The 24,317-nt window shown below is 40.4% G+C and overlaps 3 protein-coding genes across 3 annotated transcripts in view; 1 reads left to right on the top strand and 2 right to left on the bottom strand.

Moving 5' to 3' along the window:
• mapk8ip2 (mitogen-activated protein kinase 8 interacting protein 2) overlaps nucleotides 1–24,317 on the top strand; it is a 53,121-nt gene that overhangs the window by 8,088 nt on the left and 20,716 nt on the right. The window lies entirely within an intron of this gene.
• On the bottom strand, nucleotides 9,350–13,476 carry LOC308092070 (gastricsin-like; the record flags this gene model as incomplete). The annotated part of the gene is made up of 9 exons (XM_080437867.1): nucleotides 9,350–9,514; nucleotides 9,724–9,822; nucleotides 10,116–10,263; nucleotides 10,480–10,624; nucleotides 10,724–10,790; nucleotides 11,948–12,066; nucleotides 12,504–12,621; nucleotides 13,164–13,308; nucleotides 13,424–13,476. The coding sequence occupies 9 exons, from the start codon at nucleotides 13,474–13,476 to the stop codon at nucleotides 9,350–9,352; spliced, it is 1,059 nt and encodes a 352-aa protein (XP_080293993.1).
• LOC308092069 (gastricsin-like) lies at nucleotides 16,861–20,673 on the bottom strand (the record flags this gene model as incomplete). Its single annotated transcript, XM_080437866.1, has 9 exons — nucleotides 16,861–17,025; nucleotides 17,156–17,254; nucleotides 17,546–17,693; nucleotides 17,910–18,026; nucleotides 18,528–18,727; nucleotides 19,160–19,278; nucleotides 19,712–19,829; nucleotides 20,361–20,505; nucleotides 20,621–20,673. 9 exons carry the CDS (start codon nucleotides 20,671–20,673, stop codon nucleotides 16,861–16,863), a joined length of 1,164 nt encoding a protein of 387 aa, XP_080293992.1.

Raw genomic sequence — 24,317 nt, 5'->3', positions numbered from 1 at the left:
CTAGTGTGCTGACAGCTGCTGCCTGTGGCGAATGGTGATTTTCCATAGTGAAACACATACATCTGTGGATGAGTGGACACACACACACACACACACACACACACACACACAGTCATATTTAGCTTGGACGAGGCCATTGATAACATTTGGTGTAGGGATGGCATCGATGTGCACACAGGAAATAAGAAGGATGCAGACGTGGTGTATAGTCATGTCAACAGACTACACTCAGAACATTAAAGTCAGAAATGACTTTAATGTAGAAATAGTTCACTACTGAATCCTGAAGTATCATTTCAAACATAAGTACGTCATTCCATATAAGATTTGATTTAATATTGTGTCACAGGACTAGGTGATTCTGAATTCTGTAGTTAGCAGTGGTTGAAGTTGAAAACCACTGGTGTCCTCCCCCATCCGTTGGGATGGGATCATCAATTTGCATTTCCACAGTGCCCCAAGAGTTGAGCCCAGGTGGGGTGAGAAATGGAATACATAAGTGGGGGTCCGTGAAAGTACAGAGACAACACCTCTTGATTTGATTGACAAAAGAAACTTGTGTTTACCTACAGGAAAGAGACCTATTGTCCTATTGTATACAGAATGTTTGAAGCTGGCTGGAGTCCAACAGAGCTATTCTTTTGTTTTGGTTTGAGCTGATTACAGTACTATTGTCTTTATGCAAGGTGATGGCTAAGGTGAAGGCAGCTGGTCTAGCAGCTCTCAAAAGATCTCTGTGTGGTTAGAGGAGTAACCAGCTAAAATGTTTACCCACTAATTATTCTTCTCTTTTAGGTCTGCAGTATGTAGTTAAAATGAGTAAAGTCTTGATAACTAAGATTGGTGCTGTTAACAAAAAGAAACATCAGTTAAGGGAAGTGGTCAGTCTTAGAGTGACTGCTGGGTTCTATTTGATTCATTGTATTCTTAAACTGCTGTTTGCAATCATGAAAGTATAATGTGTGTGGTCTTATTATAAAGCTTAAGAGATGTTGAACAAGGATTACTAAACAAGGTTTTGTGCAAAAGTAAAGTTTGATAATTGGACATAAGACAAATTTGTACACTGTAAAGACATGTAAATCAGGATGTTTGTGGGGTTCGGCCATGACTCCCCAGTATCATGTATTGTGTTGAGATTGGCTGACAAAGGGAGTAAGGGCGGGACTTAACTCTTTGACCCTCCCATGTGAGCCAGATTTGGGACAGTATAATTAGTGTGTTTGTATGTAATGACTGTGAGCTGCTGAATCAGACCTTAAACCCGGCAGTCTGCCTGTTGGGTGGAATAAAGATGATACCTAACTGAAAACCTTGAACCGGATCCTCCATTATTGAACCCTTCTCCAGGAGACTGAATACAGCCACTCTCTCGACCAGGAATATACTTCAGAATGGCGGTTGTCGGCAGTCGTTTTACTATTTTTTCCTTCTTTTTGGGAGGGAAGAATATACGAAAAGGACCTTGTTTGTTTGTTTTTGGTTTTGGGAGAGATCGGCTGGTTTCCTGAAAGGTTTTTTTTGGGGGGGGATCTGGGCAAGGTAAGTGTTTTGTGACACTAAATAGCTTGTAGGACCATTAAAAGCCTTGGAGCTAATGATGTCCTGATCGTACCTATTATAAACAATGTAGTGAGCCTTCGGGTTCCACACTCATTTCATTTGGGTCAAAGAAAAGCTTATTTCGAATAGGTTTTGGGACCAACACTAATAGTTACAATAACAATACAATTCCATTATCCACAATCATGTAACTTGGGGGCTGAACGGGCCTATTTTAATGGTTGTGGGTTACTAAGTGATCTTACAATAAGAATGCAGCTCCGTCAGTCACAATCACGCGACTTTGGGGCTCAAGTGCCTATTTTGCGGGGGTGTGATTTTGGAGTTAGGAAGTAAACTTACATAATAATAATGCAACCTCACATTTCACATTCGAGTGGGTTTGGGAGCCAAAAGGGGCTTATTTTATTTGTTTTTGGGTACGATTTGAACACCTCCAACGTTCGGGATCATTTCATTTTGGGGCTAAACGAGCCTATCTGATTTGATTTTTGAAATAATTGGAAAAATTATAAGTGACCTTACAATAACAATTTACCTAACTTACATAATAACGCAACCTAACATTTCACATTCGCTCTAACATCCAAGATCATTTAATTTTGGGGCTAAACGAGCCTATCTTATTTGATTTTGGAAATTATAAGTTACCTTACAATAGCAATGCAACTCTATCATCCAAGATCATTTAATTTTGGGGCTAAACGAGCCTATCTTATTTGATTTTGGAAATTATAAGTTACCTTACAATAGCAATGCAACTCTATCATCCAAGATCATTTCATTTTGGGGCTAAACGAGCCTATCTTATTTGATTTTGGAAATTATAAGTTACCTTACAATAACAATGCAACTCCATCAGCCACAGTCACGCGACTTTGGGGCTCAAGTGCCTATTTTGCGAGAGTGTGATTTTGGAGTTAAGAAGTAAACTTACATGATCATATTACACCTTCACATTCTATATTCGAGTAACTTTGGAGCCTAAAGGGGCTTATTTTACTTGTTTTTGGGGGCCAAATGAAATGAATGTAACTAGAATGCGGACTTTAGAAGGTCTAGGTTAAATATCTCCACAGGTCCCTGTTATAAGGTCTGAATATTTGTACAGATGTCCAGGTACACAGGCGCGTGACGAGCTTCGTGAATCGATCGCCCGTAAAATGATCTGTGGTTTTATTAATGATGGAGAAAGATGAGTTAGCCTTGTATGTATCTTGGGAACAGTAGAAAATATTTTTAAATAAGAGATTTACTCTCGTCATAAGTGTCAGGCTCAGATGAGTAATCATTGATTACTGAACCAGAATAGGGTTGCGATTTTAGGAAGACATATTTTCTAGGGTTCTGGTTAGGGAAAAGAAAGGTACATGGAATTTCAAGGCATTGTGTGAACTGTTGGTTTTTCCCTAAGCACTTGGATATCTTGCGGTCGTACGGGAGGTGATTTTTTTAGACCCTTTCTTGTGTTGTGTGTGAAGTGAGTGTGTGGGTTTTAATGGGTCTTTGTTGTGAGTGATGTGGTGTGTTTGTAAGTCTGGATATGAGTCGTGTGTGTGTGTGTGTTCAGTGAGTGTGTTTTAATGAGTCTTTGTTGTGAGTGTAGTGGGATGTTTGTGTGACACGATGGGAGTCTTGTATGGAGGTTGAAGATGCAGTGAGGTGTTGAATGACTGGAGGCTGTGAGTGGTGGACGCTACTGGTGGCTTGAAATCGTTCTTAATTTTTGTATGAGTGGACTATGTTTTGCAGGGTTCATGCAGGCGTTTGGTCTGGTATAAATTTTTACATAGGCTATATTTGTGGTGTTGCCACGAATGGATTATTGGCGGGTTGGAAGATGATTTCGACGCATTTCGATTGTTGATGTGTCTTGGGGAAATGTTAATTTTTGACTTTAAGGGGAGGTGTTAATTTTTTGACTTTAAGTTGAGATACTGGGTGCCTGTGGGTGCTTGAAGTGGCTTGATTTTTATAGTCTATTGAGGATGATTTGGATTTTTTTTTCCAACTCTGGTCTGTTGACCACAGTTGAGAGGGGGAGTGAATGCTGATTAGCTAAATAATGTGAAAATGATTATCTAAGGATTTGTGTTGAATAAATAGGTGATATTTAGGCCGTAAAACAACGACAATGATCTGCATGGATTGTTAAATGTGGTTGAAAGAGGACGAAAATAGTGAACTAATGTAAAAGATACAAGTAGGAGTTTTAGATTGTTTATTTTAATCTGTGCTAAAGTAAGGCATTGAGTACTTTTAAAACAAGGAAAAGGTTTTGTTATAATTAGAATTTGACCCATTTTGTGCTTTATCCGCGACGGTGTTAACTATTTAACTGGTCTAATATGTTGTTATGAGTGTGTTGTCCTTTTTGTGTTAGATCATGGCTGTTTTTGGAGAGACTACAACCTGGGAATGCATGCTTTTGGAGATCCTGTTATCTGGCCAGAAACAGGGTTGTTTGTGTTCTTTTCGAATACCAGGGTTTGATCACTGATTGGAAAAGCATAACATGACCACATTAGGATCTGTTGGTGTTACTTTAAATATTGGGGGACATGTGATAAGCTAGCATGTGTGCTTCAACTAAAAAGATACACTTTATTTAGTTGACTCAGCCGTGAATGGGTACATAGACAGTGTGGATTTAGAAACGAATGATGTGGTTATAATTGAAGGTTATGTAGAAGTTTCACAGGCTTTCTGGATGCACGGGTTCAGAGGCTTATTCTAAAAGGCCTTTGAGCCATGTGCTACAGGGAGATTTATGTGATCCATATTTTGTTGAAATTTGGTTTATTTTTAGGAGATCTTAGGACAGAACCATTGATTACCTCTGATGGTTAAGTGAGGGTATTACACCCTTTCTTTCATGTTTTTCTTAAGAACACAGTCTTTTCTCTTTTGTGCTAAAATGAAACTGTAAACTTTGCCTCAATTGAGTGACAGCTTGTAACCAGTTCCCAGTCTGAATCACTATTCTTTTAACTACCACGGATCGTTTCGATAGTGGACTAAAATACCTAATTCAGTGGTTCACCACTGGGGCTAAACAATAGGCTGTACCTCTCTTTTGTTTGAGGAACAGATAACATTTATAATACTAAAGCACCATATAAGAGATGTTCTGTGTCCTTCTTGAAAGTTATCATGCGTTTTGTTTTTGTGTCAGTTAGGAGTCAAAAGCTGAGAGGAAGAGCACATTGGACCACAGGAGAGTACAGATTTGGGGTGAGTGCGGGTTGATGATTGGTTACAGGGGTGAAATGACAAATTTTCTGAGGCAGACCTAAGTAATTAGTATAGTTTTTAGTAAAAGGCCAGACCTTGAGGGTCGCACTAAGCGACTGGGGAGGATTTATCCTCGTGCTCAAGAGGCCAACGATAGGTTAAAGATAGTAAGATTAGTTATTACCTGATAGTCAGATAGGGAGGTCTATGTTCTATTTGTTTAAACGGATATACACCCTTGTGCCGATACTTCGCCAGCACTGATCTTTGTAAAATCTGTACTTAAGTAGAATAGATTTGAGTAGGCCATAAGCCGTGTAAACATTTGGAAAATATTGAGAGTAAAAATTCTGATATTACTAAACTTAGAACCAAGAGGGGTGACGCTTATACAGAGATTACTATAGAACACATTTTGAAGTAAAACATAGCTAAAATGTGATATTTGTAGAAGGATGTCTAATTTCCTAGGGAAAGGGTAGGGAAAGTTGTTTCCAAATATTTTCATGTCAGGAACTGATGGCGTTGGAGAAAGATGGAGAAAGTTGAAGACACTGATGGTGTGGGAGGAATTTGGCTGACATTCCAGAGGGGACATCAGGCTGAGTGGACAGCAGAGTTCTACAACCGCACGCCCCAGACCATGCCACGCCAGGTCCCTCAAAAAGTCCCACTCTAGACCTGGAGGCGTGGATCAGGCAGGAAACCAGCAGATGCAGCAAACCATCATTCTTCAGAGAGGAGGGTTGATCACCAGGCTGCTGGGAGGGAGCTGAGGGTCCATGGAAGGCTGTCTGTCTACTCATCTCTACAGGAGGCAGGAGGTCTACTGGTCCCGGATGACAGCCGACGATTGGGTGTCTCAGGTCGAGCGGCATCGAGCAGATGAGGAGCGGTGAGAAGCCTTCGAACTACATCACTACAGGACGGATGGAGCCCATCCATCAAACAGATGGCTGGATGGTGTGGTATCACAGATATACTGCCATGGTCCGGAATCCAGGTCCAGGCCTTCCAGATTCAACAAAGTTGCAATACACTCTCTCAGTGGAGAGAGATGCCCTGTAGGTGTCATCGAAAATGACATCATGCCCCCACCCTTCACCGATCCCCCATCACACTTTCCTCTGTCTCATGCCCCGAGCTGTGAACAGCTTCTGATTTAAGGACTGAATATTCCCCAGTAGAACTTGGACACTCAAGACGAAGACAGACCAGCGTTTTTTAGCTCAGGCGAAAAAAGAAAGAACGGAGAACATTCTGTGCGCGTGGACACAAGGACACTCGTTGTCAAAGTATGTTATATGATGTGTTTTGAACAGTAACCAAATGATGATTGTTTTCCGGTTTCAGTTGGCTACGTCCGTGGGCCACTAATGGAGATTATTTTCAGGTTCAACAGATGGCTGGCGGAGAATTTAACCCAGAGTGTTTTTAACAATATTTTATTATTTCCAATGTTTGAAAATTCCTTTATGGTAGACGTTATTAAGTCTACCAAGAGGGGACTGAAGTATCATTTCAAACATAAGTACGTCATTCCATATAAGATTTGATTTAATATTGTGTCACAGGACTAGGTGATTCTGAATTCTGTAGTTAGCAGTGGTTGAAGTTGAAAACCACTGGTGTCCTCCCCCATCCGTTGGGATGGGATCATCAATTTGCATTTCCACAGTGCCCCAAGAGTTGAGCCCAGGTGGGGTGAGAAATGGAATACATAAGTGGGGGTCCGTGAAAGTACAGAGACAACACCTCTTGATTTGATTGACAAAAGAAACTTGTGTTTACCTACAGGAAAGAGACCTATTGTCCTATTGTATACAGAATGTTTGAAGCTGGCTGGAGTCCAACAGAGCTATTCTTTTGTTTTGGTTTGAGCTGATTACAGTACTATTGTCTTTATGCAAGGTGATGGCTAAGGTGAAGGCAGCTGGTCTAGCAGCTCTCAAAAGATCTCTGTGTGGTTAGAGGAGTAACCAGCTAAAATGTTTACCCACTAATTATTCTTCTCTTTTAGGTCTGCAGTATGTAGTTAAAATGAGTAAAGTCTTGATAACTAAGATTGGTGCTGTTAACAAAAAGAAACATCAGTTAAGGGAAGTGGTCAGTCTTAGAGTGACTGCTGGGTTCTATTTGATTCATTGTATTCTTAAACTGCTGTTTGCAATCATGAAAGTATAATGTGTGTGGTCTTATTATAAAGCTTAAGAGATGTTGAACAAGGATTACTAAACAAGGTTTTGTGCAAAAGTAAAGTTTGATAATTGGACATAAGACAAATTTGTACACTGTAAAGACATGTAAATCAGGATGTTTGTGGGGTTCGGCCATGACTCCCCAGTATCATGTATTGTGTTGAGATTGGCTGACAAAGGGAGTAAGGGCGGGACTTAACTCTTTGACCCTCCCATGTGAGCCAGATTTGGGACAGTATAATTAGTGTGTTTGTATGTAATGACTGTGAGCTGCTGAATCAGACCTTAAACCCGGCAGTCTGCCTGTTGGGTGGAATAAAGATGATACCTAACTGAAAACCTTGAACCGGATCCTCCATTATTGAACCCTTCTCCAGGAGACTGAATACAGCCACTCTCTCGACCAGGAATATACTTCAATCCCTTACCTTTTCAATGTTTTGATCCCTCTGCACCTTTGTCAAGAGTGTCTTACAGAAATGTCACCATCATCTTAAATAGATAATGCTCCACACCTTCTGTGTTCACAGGTGTCAGATAATCAGACTCTCCTGTGGGAGTGTCTCTCCCTGATTGACTGTGACCTGTGTATGAATGCTCACCCTAAAAAGACAATTCCAGACATGAACAAATTTAATGTGACACCATGATGACCTATTTACGCACCAAAATGCCTACTTGCCAAATAATGTCTATTTACATTATTTACAGGAATTGCACAACTAAGAAATGAAAACCTTGCAGCTTTGACAAATCGTTCCAAAATGGTCAAAACGTATCTTAAATACACTACCTAGACATTTCATTTGATCCACAATCACTTAGAGCATGACATGTCATGGAATCTCATCATTCAATCCTTTGGGAGATAAAGTTTGCAAACTATAAATCCAGTACATGTCTCTTCTGTTAAGAATTCCTATACCACCTCGCTCTGGCAAAGTAAATCTTTCAATAACCTGGAACTTGAAATATGAAATAATGAGTCATGTTTTAAGTAATTGAAATGAGCTGCTTTTGGGTGATTTCTATAATTTCTCTTTATGGAGCTTTTGTATAAATTTTTTCTTTGTTTCAACAGGTGTGATGTTTTACCCACATAGACACTAATCTGCTGATAGCTGGGTCTGATGACTAGGTTTTTTAACTATAGAGCCCAATTTATGACAGTTGGACATGGAGTGTATAGGTTTTACTCAACATGATTGAGTAAGTATTTTTCACTGGCACATGCTTTTTTCATTTCTTGATTTCTGCAAAGCCATTTGATAAGCTTCCTAAACACAATCACCTGGATCCAAGAACCTTTGCTTAATGTCTACTGACGTCAATAAACTCCTCAGTGATAAGACCAATTTGTCTGAGTTTAAAGAAGTGACTTCTTAGTTGACCGTGTTTCAGGGGTGTGGGATGATATATTGGCCAGCAGTAGGGTGTTTTGATCTGTATATTGTATGTAGTGCATAGTGTGCATAGTTTTCTTCTCAATCCACATATCCGGGAAATTAACTCTATCCCAAGCTCAGTAAACTTCAAGTTGGAATCTTTTTTATTGAAGTCTTGTGAACTCATGCAATTCAGCATGTCACCTTCAAAAAGACAAAAGATGCCATCAATGTCTCAGAACCATTTCAATGTCAAATTGTCTGTCAACAGTAGTAGGGACAAATGAAAGACCTTCTGATAGAACAGAGATAAGTGCAGTTAGTTTAAGTTTTGGAGAGTATGAGAGTACCGCATCCTTTAGCTGTAGTGGCTCTTGTTGGACCGTTTTCCACGTCTGCAGCGTTTATTCAGTTTTGAGGGATGCCCCTACCTCTGCCCCGCTGTGCTAAAAAGCGCCCTCGGCCATGGCGTCACTGTCACTTTGATACTCGCTCTACTGATAATCGCTTATTTTATTAAGCTTTCACACTAGTCAGAAAAATGCTTTCACACTGCATTGATTAGCGTTAACTGTGCAAATGCACACGCACACACACACACACACACACACACAATAATGAGAAGTTCCTTTCATGTCCCTTGCTTAGCCCATGGCTATGATAAAAAAAAGAACATTTTGGAATATTCAAACTTTATTTGAATACTATTTTAAAGATTTGCACTACACTGTAGATGGCCTAGAATACAGGTCTGATGGGAGTGAAACTCTAAGCTACAGTATACATATTTTCCAACCTGATTACTTTAAAGGAATTAAAAGGAGACCAGTGCTGGGATTTGTAATTGGTTTATTTCTCATCAATAAATGTGTGCTTTCATTCAACTAAAACCAAATTCTCTGCTTAGCCATTTAAAACAAATCAACAAACATGTTCCTCACCTTCTCTGTGAGGTCACAGCAGTCATATTTAAGCAGCTGTGGCGAAGCCAAGGCGGTTGTTGGTGCGGTCGTAGACGGAGTAGTACTCCCTGAGGAACACATCGCCAAGGATCCACAGTGGTTGTCCGTTATGAGAGGGCAGATAGGTGGCGCTGATGGCCACTGAACAGAACTGGTATCCATTCTGGTAGTGCTACAGATGAAGACAGGATAAGATGTGAGTTTCATCAAAACATTGCGCATGCGTGACGCATATATCGTGAAACACTGCCGGGTGCATTATGTTGGCTTGCACACGCTCATGCAAATAGAAACACGTGCTCCAATGTTTTTGCATGCATTTGAATGTGTACAACACTAATGTAATGTATATTCAAGAAAAAAAATAGCAATAATAATTACCTGCTGGATGTAAGCAGAGGGAGGCAGTGGGAAGGAGACCCCGCTGATGACGAAGTTGAGAGTTGGCAGGTTGTACATCTGGTTGCAGTTCACCACGTACTGGAAAACGAGATTATGACATCATACAGTAAGGACAGGGATAGGAGCATGATATTGGGTCATTGACACATGTTAGCAAAATTATAACCACCTGTTTAGAACCTCCTACCATTACATGGTGACGAAGGAAATCCAATATAATAGTGTCATTATTTGTGCCTTTGTGTCTTAGTGTGTGTGTGTGTGTGTGTGTGTGTGTGTGTGTGTGTGTGTGTGTGTGTGTGTGTGTGTGTGTGTGTGTGTGTGTGTGTGTGTGTGCGCGCAAACGTGTGCGTGTGTGTGTGTGTCCTTACCATTCCGTACTGGCTCTGCTGGGCTCCAATGGCCTGCATGATGCTTCCAATCACCTGGCGAGGGGCAGTCAGCTGGGAGGTTCCAGTGTCAACGATGGCCTGACAGCCCCCAGAGCACCAGCCTGTCTGCCGGCCGTTAATCCCGAATCTGCAAGGCACCACACCCATTACAATGCCATTAGAATGCACAGTGGTAGAGAACACTAAAAAGGAACATGTGAACGGAAATATACAAGTAACGTCTAATCTAGATTCTAGAGAACACAACACATATACTATAGCATTCAAGCAGACATGTAAGATTAACTGCTGTTCATTCTGATGGAATCTTATGGGAAAATTGGAACTTTAAAACAGTACAAACCCATCAACGCCAATCTGCCAGTAGGTTTCAGAAGTGACAGGAGTCCAGTTGATCTGGCCCTGGAACTTGCTGGTGTCCACTCCTCCAAAGGACAGCTCGCTGCCCTGCTGTCCTCCCCTGGACAAGACAACATCCCACAGCTTAGCTGCAATCTTCATGTGTTAAGACAGAGTGCTTCATTGTTATAATGTGAGGTGTAGAGTGTATGATGTTATATTTGGTATGTGTTTTTACTTAAGAGCACTGTTAATTTTCAGTGTACAGAGCATGCTGCTTGCAACCTCTTGGTTGTTGATCACAATGCCACCAATCTATAGGGTACACATCACAAAGTAAATAACCAACAACATCAAGATTGAGGGTGGTTCTCACACTTTTTTATGTCAAGGACTTCCAAAATGATATGTATTTGGTCGCGGATCCCCATCTCAAAATATTTTGTTCCACGACCCCCAGAAGCAAAGATATGAGTTACAAATGTTCGCTTTAAAATATATATATATTCAAAGATTTGCACATATTTTCATGATTTTTCAAAAATAGCTGATTTACAAGCTATGAGCTTGTATATCTGCTATTTTTGAATAGCCAAAGTATAAAATAATGGCTATAGCTAAAAAAGTTTTTAGGCGTGGGGCGGGGCTGCGAGGCGGGGCTTTTCGAGACAGGGTTTTTTACGCGAGGCTCGCGAGGAGGAGGAGGAGGAGGAGGAGGAGGTGCGAAGCGGGGCCTTGATACGAGGCGGCGCGAGGAGGAGGAGGAGGAGGAGTAGGAGGCGCGATGCGGGGCTTTGATGCGACGCGGACCGCACGTGATAATAGTTATTGTCCATGACGGAGGTGCGTCGACTCAGCAGAGCTTGAGGCCGAGGAGGCCGAAGGTCTGCTGAGTCGAATCAGCGCCGTCCGAGTTGTGAACCGATAGGGGGAGAATAGATCTTTTTATGGGTTACTATCATACAGTCTATGGTTACTATCCAGTGTCCACGACGACACACATGTGTGCGTGTGCATGTGTGCGCATGCACACACGCACACGCGTGTGCACACATGCGTGTGCATGTGTGCATGCGCTACGCACACGCGTGTGCACACATGCGTGTGCATGTGTGCATGCGCTGCGCACACATGCACACGCACACACGCATGTGCATGCGTGTGGATTCAGTGTGCATTCATTGCCCTCTAGCGTTGGTTCTAGAGAATTGCCTGGGGGCGGTGAAAACAAGCGCCCTTTTTCCAATTTACCTGGAATGCCAATTTACCTGTAACATATACAGTAGTACTGATATTGTTGTTATTTACTGTCATGATTATATTGTAGTAATACTAGGGGAATGTTCAGATAATTTAAGCCTATTTTGAATTAAATCCCAGATTACAGCGGCAGTAAGCAGTCTATCTTTGTGAATCTCTGGGGTTTATTTAGTTATGACAGAGATCCATGGTTAGTGGTTACTTAAACTCACATTGACGGTGTCATATCCAAAAACTCCAGAAAGGCTTCCAGCTCCATAGGGCAGGTAGAAAGTCTGGCCGTTGGCAGAGTAGGTAGAGGACTGCTGGGGGTTGAACTTGGTGTGAGTGTCTGGAAATAGCATAGGTCAGAATTATCATAAAGGGTAGCTCTCCACCAAACAGACTATTACAGATGACTACAGACTGGCAGACGAATTAAGTCGGGAGATCAGACGTATCTCCCGTCATATGAACCAATCCTTATGCCCACAGAGCCTGTTTTTTTGTATTTCATATCAGCATCCGAATTCCACGACCCTCTCTCTGCACGTTAGCTCCCCAAAGACCAATAATCAAAAATATGAATCCCATGTAGGCCTACTGCATGTTCTGTACAGCATGGCAGTCTTTATGCAATGACAAAACACAAGTTCTGTAATCTCAGTCTACAACAGTTTCCAACTTTCTGAAAACACGCGAAAAAGTTTTTTAGTTCAAAGTTATAGATGATACTTGGGCTGATGTTTATTGGTTTCAGCATTTCCACTATAGACGGTTTGTACTCACTGCAGGCCTGGGTGTTGCACTTTGTGGAGTCCACCCACAGGTTGGAAGATCCAGTGTCAAACAGCACCGTGAAGGACTGAGGGGGGGTCCCAATGCTGATGGGTCCATAGTAGGTGGTCTGGTGGGAGCACATGTGTTAGAGTTACAGCCAGATAGTTAGGAAAACAACACATCTTGTATACTTGGTTGGCTATTAATACTTTGTAATATATGTCTGACTTTACAGTCACCTGTGTCTATCATGGTTCCTGATATGCAGGTGTGAAAAATGTCGGAAGGTACTATATACCTTCAAGATCTCATGATTTGAATTTCCTTGTATTCTTGGGAATCAAACATTTAGAACATTTTATTTTTTTAATATGGCCACAGCTATATGGACTGACATCCATCACAATGACTGAACACAAGGAACATTTTAAAATATTTTCGAGTATAATGTGTGGAATTTGTAAGTGGGCCACACCAAAACCTGCTTTAAGGCCTTGCTTTAATTCCTCTACCATTATAGCTATTTACTGCAATAAATCACAGAAATTCCAATTGGGCGTTGCATGTTCTGTGAGTTTCTCAAAAGGACAGATAGAAGTGATTGCAGTAGGTAGTATATATATGAAAGACAGTGAAGTGACATAGTTGCTTTAATCAAGGTTTTCTCACATCAGCATAGTTGTTGATGTACATGTTGGCAGACCCAGCAAACTCATTTCCCTGGTGGTACTTCAGAGCAGGATCCTGATAGGGAATTTCGATGCCCTGTTCTCTCAGGGCCTGACGCATGGACCTATGCTTAGTCAGAGGAACCCTGGGAAGAGAGGGCACAACAGACAAACAAATATGTTTGGTCCAAATGTTTCCAATGGCATGTCAAAAGGTGCAAGTCATAGAATTTGTGGTATAGAAAGAAAGTAGTTCCTTACCTGTGGATGCCCTCGGCAAGCACCGCACACACTAGAAGAATAAGACACTTCATGTTTCTCCCTGTATCTCACAGCACTCTCACAGGATGAATACACCTCAGTAAGGAGTAGAACAGGCCTTATATACTATTTTATATCAGATCCTTATCAACTCCTAAATCATATCAGCTAAGACCCTTCTTTCAGACTCGGAATATGTTATTTGCCTTTGAAGTATAATTAGTTTACAGTATAGTGCCTTCATATCACCTTTTTGTGATAGTGAACTTAACAAACATCCACACAACATTTCACAAAGCACTTTATGCATCTTTATGATAACATGAGTGAAGGGGTGTTTCATTTCAGCTGTATTCTTGAAGGGATATATTGTACCTGGTGGTTGTGTTGAATCTTTAATACAAAAGCTACATGTAACACCTTAAGGGAAGTTGGCACTTATTAACGCTGCCATAGTCGTGATAAATACCGCCATAATATAGCACCTGAAAACTTTGGGTCTATTTCTAAAACAAATGAAAATTAGATTGCTCCCTTAAATTAGAAAATAAAATGAAATTGTATAGAGTACTGTATGTGATGTGATCCCAGTTTTTTTGCTCAAACTTTGTTTGAATGTCCTTGTTTGTAAATATACTAAAATGCTCTGTCAGCACTATGTTATTTTCCAGTTATATATGACACCACATTCAAATAAGCAAGGTCAAGTCTATTGATATGGCATTGACTTTAACTTTTCCACGAGTGGAAAACGGATGTGTTAGATCAAGGTTTTAATATCAGTAGCACCTTGAACACACAGTCTTATCAAATGTCCCCGTATCACACAACAATATTAACTTTTAATAGTCTTTGTATTAGGGGGCTACATTACTGTATAGTTGATATTTTTACTCTATTATATTTCAATTTTAATTTAGATTTGAACTGGATTTGATATTTGTATTTACTGCTTTAAAAATTAGCTAGTCCATGCCATGTTTGCAATGAAATATAAATTCTGCCACTTAATTCTCTCTGCCAAGTTTTAACCGATGCTTAACCACTTCTCAAACCCTATAAACTTAGTTGACTGGGGTCCCCCAGGGGTCTAAACATGGTCCCCTCCTTTTTTCCCTTTACACCAAATCTCCTCATCGAAAATAGCCGATCTACACGCTCACAACTTGTTGCAACGCAGCGTGTTGAGAGCTTATAGATCTGCAATTTTCTGCAAATGTTCACCCCCAGAATAGGGGCGTTAGGGTTCATTTGGTTAATGGATACCAGGCTAATTGCAATGGATGACACGTACTATACTTGATATTGATGTCGGTTACTCATCCATAGCCTTGGAGTCAGTGGCGATTCTATAAGGGGGGCAATTTTTATTTATTATATTTTTGCCAATATATGGCAAGTATATGCAGAATAAATGCCATATTCAGGTTCATATATGTGCATATTTGTGGATATATAGTAAATATATGTCTCATATATATAGCTTATATATATCCACATTTATGCCGCATATCGTCACTGTCCGGCGGGAACCGGAACTCCATTTTCAGCTTCTTTTTTTTTTCATAAATCAACGCTATTGAACACCCTTTAAAAAAAAGAAAAGTATTAAAAAGCGCCTCTGACAAAACCTCCCAACTCCATTGGATCCTCAAACTTCACCCCCCTCTCCTCTCCCTGCTGCCGTTCCACAGCACAGCGCAGTGAGCGCACACAGACAGAGGAGGAGATCTACCATGGAGCAGCAGATAAACAAACTGTAACGACGCAGGGTTTTTACCCCCGTAGTCTGTTAAAACTATGCAGTGTACCTGTTTATCAAACTTAGCACTGACGCTAATGTTATTAAAACAAGTAATTCTATTTCTAAAATCTATGAAGTGTTTAATGAGGAGAGCAATGTGACAAGAAAGGAGTTCATAGCATTTCTCTCGCTAGTTCTACTGAAACTCCAACTCTGTGAAACCCTCTTTGCAGAAGTTATTGTAATATTTAAAGTCCTGTTTATTATTGTAGGCCTATATAATAAGTTTCATGAAGCATCAGGGCATTAATTCACACATGATGCATTGTGAGCTTGGAGATCCATTGTCAGCTTAGCCCCAGCCCCCATTTGAAACCTCTCTCTCCGCTGCGATTGGAGCTATTGTCAGGCGTCAGCTGTTCGGACAAAACTCCTAACTCCACTTGAGCTGGATTTGGGTAAAGTGGTTATAATATAATGATACATGCAAGTATCTGACAATATATAAAGTCACTATACCAACTTTGATGAGACAGTATTGCTTTGTTTTGAAAATCTACGGTTTTCTTCATTTCCTGAAAAATGAGCGTTTTGGAGTTAGCTGATTGCTGCCGGACAGCAGAGATATATGGATATATATGTACGTATATGTAGAGACATATATGCAGGCGTCCAATTTCGAATATGTCACATATATGATAAACATATATGTTGCATTTATAAAAACATATATGTTCATATATTTCCTTTGCCCCCCTGCTGATAGAGGCAAAGGTCGCCTTAGCTTGGAGCCATGGAGTCACTGTCACTTTGATACTCGCTTTACTGATAATTGCCACATTTTATTAAGCATTCACTCTAGTCAGAAAAATGCTTTCACACTGCATTGATTAGTGTTAACTGTGCCAATTTGCACACACACACACACGCACACGCACACGCACACGCACACGCACACACACACACACACACACACACACACACACACACACACACACACACACACACACACACAATAAAGAAATAATGAGAAGTTCCTTTTATGTCGCTTAGCCCATGGCTATGATAAAAAAGAACATATTAGAATATATCAACTTTAAATGTTTGCTCTACAATTTTTATTTATAATTTAATAGACTTTCTATATATCATACTCCATCAACTATTTTAAAGATTTCCACTACCCTGTAGATGGCTTATAGGTCTGATGGGAGTGAAACTCGAAACTACAGTATACCTATTTTCTAACCTGATTATTTAAAAGGAATTAATAGGAGACCAGTGCTGAGATTTGTAATTGGTTTATTTCTCATCAATAAATGTGTGCTTTCATTCAACTACAACCAAATTCTCTGCTTAGCCATTCAAAACAAATCAACAAACATGTTTTTGTTTAACACATTATAAATAGCTTACTCAAGCCTCAAACTGAACATTGAACATTGCCGACAGATGGTTCAGACTTATTATCAACACAGTACAGATCGTTTGAAAGGCAAGTTGGTCTTCTTGTAAACTACCCACAAAGCCTCTCCAAAGGAAAGTTTCAGCAATTCCCAGATCTTGAATGGCAAGAAGTCCATACATTAGCTTAGGTATCATCAAACTATATCTGTGATATTGGTCAAACATAAACACAGTAATCATTATGCAGGCAGGTTTTGGGGGTACGGTCAGGTCACAGCAGTGATGTTTAAGCAGCTGTGGCGAAGCCAAGGCGGTTGTTGGTGCGGTCGTAGACGGAGTAGTACTCCCTGAGGAACACGTCACCAAAGATCCACAGTGGTTGTCCGTTATGAGAGGGCAGATAGGTGGCGCTGATGGCCACTGAACAGAACTGGTATCCATTCTGGTAGTGCTACAGATGGAGACGGGATAAGATGTGAGTTTCATCAAAACATTGCGCAAGCATATAGGCCTACTGCGAAACACTGCCTGGGTGCATGTGTGTGTTGGCTTGCACGCGCTCATGCAAACAGAGAACTTACCTGCTGGATGTAAGCAGAGGGAGGCAGAGGGAAGGAGACCCCGCTGATGACGAAGTTGAGAGTTGGCAGGTTGTACACCTGGTTGCAGTTCACCATGTACTGGAAAACGAGATTATGACATCATACAGTAAGGACAGGGATACAGTAGGAGCATGATATTGGGTCATTGACACATGTTAGCTAAATTATAACCAGCCTCACGAAGGAAATCAAATATGATAGTGTCATTCTTTGTGCCCTCAACTTTAGTGTGTGTGTGTGTGTGTGTGTGTGTGTGTGTGTGTGTGTGTGTGTGTGTGTGTGTGTGTGTGTGTGTGTGTGTGTGTGTGTGTGTGTGTGTGTGTGTGTGTGTGTGTGTGTGTGTGTGTGTGTGTGTGTGTGTGTCCTTACCATTCCGTACTGGCTCTGCTGGGCTCCAATGGCCTGCATGATGTTTCCAATCACCTGGCGAGGGGCAGTCAGCTGGGAGGTTCCAGTGTCAACGATGGCCTGACAGCCCCCAGAGCACCAGCCTGTCTGCTGGCCATTAATACCAAATCTGCAAGGCACCACACCCATTACAATGCCATTAGAATGCACAGTGGTGGAGAACACTAAAAAGGAACATGTGAACAGAAATATACAAGTAATGTCAATTCTAGAGAACACAACACTATACTATAGCATTCAAGCAGACATGTAAGATTGACTCGTTTGCCTGCTGTTCACTCTGATGGAATCTTATGGGAAATTGGAACTTAAAAACAGCACAAACCCATCAACGCCAATCTGCCAGTAGGTTTCAGAAGTGACAGGAGTCCAGTTGATCTGGCCCTGGAACTTGCTGGTGTCCACTCCTCCAAAGGACAGCTCGCTGCCCTGCTGTCCTCCCCTGGACAAGACAACATCCCACAGCTTAGCTGTAAACTTCATTCATTCCATTCAATCCGGGAACGCATCTACAAATGTCTTCTAAATCCTACGGTTTTATGAAAACCGTATGTTGCTATAATATCAGTGGTTCTCACACTTTTTCATGTCAAGGACTTCCAAAATGATATGTATTTGGTCGCGGACCCCCATCTCAAAATATTTTGTTCCAGGGACCCCCAGAAGCAAAGATATGAGTCACAAATGTTCGCTTTAAAATATATATATATTCAAAGATTTGCACATATTTTCATGATTTTTCAAAAATAGCTGATCTACTAGCTATGAGCTTGTATATCTGCTATTTTTGAATTGCCAAAGTATAAAATAATGGCTATAGCTAAAATCTAAAATGACACAGATGCGTTCCCGGTTTGAATGCGTTAAGAGTAGCTCCGTCATTGTTGTAATGTGAGGTGTAGCACTGTTAATTTTCAGTGTACAGAGCATGCTGCTTGGATACCTGGAGAGGTAGAAAGCGAAAATGTTGTTATTCAGCAGGTTTTGAGAGATCATGTTGTCCATGACGGGGGTCTCTCCTCCGGCTGAGATGGAGGGGTAGGCCAGGCCCATGATGCCATCAAACTTGGCCACAACAAAGTTCTGACCGGGCTCGTTGGTGCTCAGACCAACCTCTTGGTTGTTGATCACAATGCCACCAATCTATAGGGTACACATCACAAAGTAAAGAACAGGTAGTTCCGACGAAGTAATCTGATTGGTTGAAATAGCTATCTACCTGTGTTTCAAACGAGCATGACAGCACACCAAATCAAAATATAAAAATCAGCTGGGCGGATCAGATGGAGTCTAGAGCAGAGCCGGCTAAGTGGCTAGCAGTTTGCATGGGAAGTTTGCGGCCATAGTAGCTAAATCTAAAAATGCACTAATTGTGTTGTACTGATATATTGTTGTTATTTACTGTCATGATTATATTGTAATTGTAGTAATACTAGGTAATAGGGGAATGTTTAGACAATTTAAGCCTATTTTGAATTAAAGCCTTTGTGAATCTCTGGAACAGACACCTTTTGTCGCCTGTGGGGTTTATTTAGTTATGACAGAGATCCATGGTTAGTGGTTACTTAAACTCACATTGACGGTGTCATATCCAAAAACTCCAGAAAGGCTTCCAGCTCCATAGGGCAGGTAGAAAGTCTGGCCGTTGGCAGAGTAGGTAGAGGACTGCTGGGGGTTGAACTTGGTGTGAGTGTCTGGAAATAGCATAGGTCAGAATTATCATAAAGGTTAGCTCTCCACCAAACAGACTATTACAGATGACTACAGACTGGCAGTTGAATTAAATCGGGAGATCAGTGGTGCCTCCCGTCATATGAACCAATCCTTATGCCCACAGAGCCTGTTGATATTCTTGTAATTCATTTCAACATTCGAATTCCATGACCCTCTCTCTGCACGTTAGCTCCCCGAAGACCAATAATCAAAAATATGAATCCCATATACTGCATGTTCTGTACAGCATCTTTATGTAATGACAAAACAGTTCTGTAATCTCAGTCAACAACAGTTTCCAACTTTCTGAAAACACTAGAAAAAACATTTAAGTTCAAAGTTATACTGTAGATGATACTTGTGGGCTGATGTTTATTGGTTTCAGCATTTCCACTATAGACGGTTTGTACTCACTGCAGGCCTGAGTGTTGCACTTTGTGGAGTCCACCCACAGGTTGGAAGATCCAGTGTCAAACAGCACCGTGAAGGACTGAGGGGGGGTCCCAATGCTGATGGGTCCATAGTAGGTGGTCTGGTGGGAGCACGTGTTAGAGTTACAGCCAGATAGTTAGGAAAACAACACATCTTGTATACTTGGTTGTCTAATAATACTCTGTAATATATGTGTCTGACTTTACAGTCACCTGTGGCTATCAGGTTTCCTGATATGCAGGTGTGACAAATGTCAGAAGGTACTGTATATACCTTCAAGATCCCATGATTTGAATTTCCTTGTATTCTTGGGAATCTTGCCAAACATTTAGAAAATGTTATTTTTTTAATATGGCCACAGCTATGTGGACTGACATCCATCACACTGACTGAACACAATGAACATTTTAACATCTTTTCAAGTTTAATGTGTGGAATTTGTAAGTGGGACACACCAAAACCTGCTTTAAGGCTTTGCTTTAATTCCTCTACCATTATAGCTATTAAATCACAGAAATTCCAATTGGGCATTGTATGAGTTTCTCAAAAGGAATGACAGAAGTGATTGCAGTAGGTAGTATATATGAAAGACAGTGAAGTGACATAGTTGCTTGAATGAAGGTTTTCTCACATCAGCATAGTTGTTGATGTACATGTTGGCGGAGCCAGCGAACTCATTTCCCTGGTAGTACTTCAGAGCAGCATCCTGATAGGGAATTTCGATGCCCTGTTCTCTCAGAGCCTGACGCATGGACTTATGCTTAGTCAGAGGAACCCTGGGAAGAGATGGCACAACAGACAAACAAATATGTTTGGTCCCAATGTTTCCAATGGCATGTCAAAAGTTACCGGTCATAGAATTTGTTGTATAGAAAGAAAGCAGTTCCTTACCTGTGGATGCCCTCGACAAGCACCGCACACACTAGAAGAATAAGACACTTCATGTTTCTCCCCTGTATCTCACAACACTCCAGGATGAATACACCTCAGTAAGGAGTAGAACAGGCCTTATATACTATTTTATATCAGACCCTTATCAACTCCTAAATCAAGTATTTATACAGTGTATTGCCTTCATATCACATTTTTGTGATAATGAATTTAACAAACACCCACACAACACTTCACAAAGCACTTTATGCATCTTTATGATAACATGAGTGAAGGGGTGTTTCATTTCAGCTGTATTCTTGAAGGGACATATTGTACCTGGTGGCTGTGTTGAATCTTTAATACAAAGGCAAAGTTGGCACTTATTGACGCTGCCATAGTTGTGATAAATACCGCCATAATATAGCACCTGAAAACTTTCGGTCTATTTCTAAAAAAAAATAATGTTTAAATTTTCTTCACGTTTAAAAAATACCCAGCCAAATTAGATTGCTCCCTTAAATACCGATTAGCAGGTAAAAGAAAAGAAAATGAAATTGTATAGAGTATTGTACTGTATGTGATCCCAGTTGTTTTGCTCAAACTTTGTTTGAATGTCCTTGCTTGTAAATCTACTAAAATGCTCTGTCAGCACTATGTTATTTTCCAGTTAGATACGACACCACATTCATATAAGCAAGGTCAAGTCTATAGATATGGCATTGACTTTAACTTTTCCACAAGTGGAAAATGGAATGCGTTAGATCAAGGTTTTATTATCAGTAGCACCTTGAACACACAGTCTTATCAAACGTCCCTGTGTCACACAACAATATTAAATTTTAATTGTCTTTGCATTAGGGATACAGTACTGTATATTTGATATTTTGACTCTATTATATTTCAATTTGAATTTAGATTTGATAATTGTATGCTGCATGCATGTTGCCATGCAGCGTGTTGTGAGCTTATAGATCTGCCAATTTCTGCAAATGTTCACCCCCAGAATAGGGGCGTTAGGGTTCATTTGTTTAATGGATACAGTGCCAGACGTATTGCAGTGGATGACACATACTATACTTCATATTGATGTCCCTCCTAACACCTTCTGTGTGACACCTTCAGGTTGAGTGTTTGGGGGGCAGCCCCTTTACTGTGCATTCAACAATTTGTAGCTTGGGAGGTTAAAGTAATACTAGGTAACTTTTTCCAAAAAACTAAAGTAAAATTGTATATCTTTTGTGAGTGGCAAATGTTTCACAACACTCATTCCATGAATTTCACCCCCGAAAGCCTTTTATAAACATATTTTCTATTGAAAGTGGACAGGGGCGTCTTTCCCGCGAAAATGACGGCCGGAAAACGGAAACAGAAATGCACCGGTTTCCTGTTTGTCCCGTAAACTACCGCGCTAGTAACAAAAAGGAATTTCACACTGTTTTTATGGCATTATCGGATTTGAAGATGGAAAAACAACAGCAAAAGAAAACACAGCTCACTGTAACTAAAGCTCCACTGGCTAAGATAAATGATCCGCAGATAGTATAAAACAACAAAAAGAACGCTTTTTGAAACGCTTCCGCCTTCCGGTGAAAACAAATGGAATTCTGGGTAATGCAGGAATCCGCTAAAGACCTGCAACGACGGTAGTGACCAGCAGAGGTTGCTAAAAATCGTTATTTTGGGACACAGTTCCCTTTAAACTCTTGAGGATATTCCATGTTTTGGAAACTCACGTGATTACTATGGCTATTTTGTCCCTGCCACTTATCCTCACTTTTACCTGTATCAGCATGTCCTTATTTGCTCCAGGTTAGCAAATGGATTAGATCACACCTTCTGTATATGGCATGGTCTCCCATGTGATGCAGTCAGTAAACATCCATAGGTAATGTGTGGAGTGTGCTGTCCTCGGTGGAAAAGCTGCAATGCAGCATTTCTCTCTGAGCTTCACACATTGTGAGAACCAACTGCTGGTAGAGAAAAGAGCTTGCTGAAGCTAATGGGGCAGAGATGAGATAGAAACTAATCAAGATAACATTGTATATAACGGCTCATTTGAGAGACATTCTTTTCCGTGCTGAGGCACTCTTGTAAATGGAAGTTCCCAGCTCTCTGAATAATGACAACCGCTTGGAAATGTATGCTAAAACAGGGCAAAATTAGAGCATGACCATATCCTTTTGGCCACTATATCGGCCATTATTTTACTTTTTTTTTACGATATCGGTATCTGCAACTATTCATCCGATGTGTCCCGATTTTTAACAAGTTTCAATATGGCGTCCCTATATTGATCATGTCAGTATGGGTTAACATTTTGAAAAGTTTACCTAAAAAAATGTGTTCAGTTTATGTGTGTATTTTATATTTACTTGTGTGCTTGTTGATTGTACGTATAATTAAAGTTAAATATTTTATTCATATCAAACATGTATCTATCCAAAATGTATTTGATACATTTTTGATATAGGCAGTGAAGTGGCATAGTTGCTTTACATCGGAAATAGATTTGATAGTTGTGTATTTTTATTTATAAATGTTCTCAAATGTATTAAAAAGTTATTTTAAAAAAAAGAAAAATCTTCGTATAATCTTTTTCTCCAAAATTGGGACCAGCATCAGACTCAAAAATATAGCATTGGTTGGGCTCAAATAATGTGCTTGATAAATGCAATTTCTCATGACTATGGAAGATACACCATTGTACTGATATCTTTCAACACATTGAAGAACGTGTCATTGGAACAGAGTATGTACAAACTTATCGATAGGGAACGGTCGTAGCGACGTCACAGGTTCTAGACGCCGTTAACTCCGCCCACTTTGGCCGCCATTAAACTTAGGTTGTTTGGTCGCGCTGGTACATCACTATGTAATCAGCAAGCAGCAAGTGTAGACGGTGTACATGATCTTCCATCTCTCTACTATCTATCTGGTCGCGCTGGTACATCACTCTGTAGTCCTGTGCTCGTTGTTCAGCAAGTGTAGACGGTGTACATTATCTTCCATCTCTCTTCTATCTATATCTAACTTGTATAATCTCTAACACATATATGCTTCTACCTGTGCTCAAACAAGCATGACAGCACACAATAAAAATATAAACATCTGTTGTGCTGAGTCTCAGAGCAGAGCACCGGCTAAGTGGCTAGTGGCTAAGCTAGCAGTTTGAATGGGACGCTTACGGCCGTATTAGCTAAATCTGGCATTTAAAAAAAATAATTAATGTATATCGAATATCTTAAATACAATGAAAAAAACACATTTAGGCTCTCTGTGCTCAAACAAGCATGACAGCACACAATATAAATATAAACATGTTGTGTTGATCAGACCGAGTCTTGAAGAGAATCAGCGTTGCCATGTCGGCTTATTATAAGCGACTTTGGGCAGAACATTTTCTGGCTTTTTTTGTAAAGTTGCTTGTAAAATTGGTAGTTGAGGGTTGCGTTTTTTTTGTGGCTGATTTATAAAGTGTTCTTGCTTATTTAGGCTTGCTTCCAAAAAAAATAAAATAAATTTAAACCAGTGGTTCTCAAATATTTTCATGAAAATGTTCTGTGCCAGGGAGCATTTGTGTTGTTCGAATTGTTAGTCACTAAAGCCACTTCTTTTGGGCTTGTTTTCATAGACCTGGTTGCTTATTTCTCTCGCAAAATCTGGCAACACAGGTCCCGTTCCGTTCACTTACTAGCTCAATGATTAATGAATGAAC

Source organism: Gymnoscopelus braueri (genome assembly GCF_963280865.1).
Source record: "Gymnoscopelus braueri genome assembly, chromosome: 9".
NCBI classification, from domain to species: Eukaryota; Metazoa; Chordata; class Actinopteri; order Myctophiformes; family Myctophidae; genus Gymnoscopelus; species Gymnoscopelus braueri.
Note: the sequence above shows the minus strand (reverse complement) of the source record. Positions and strands in the feature narration are given on the sequence as shown.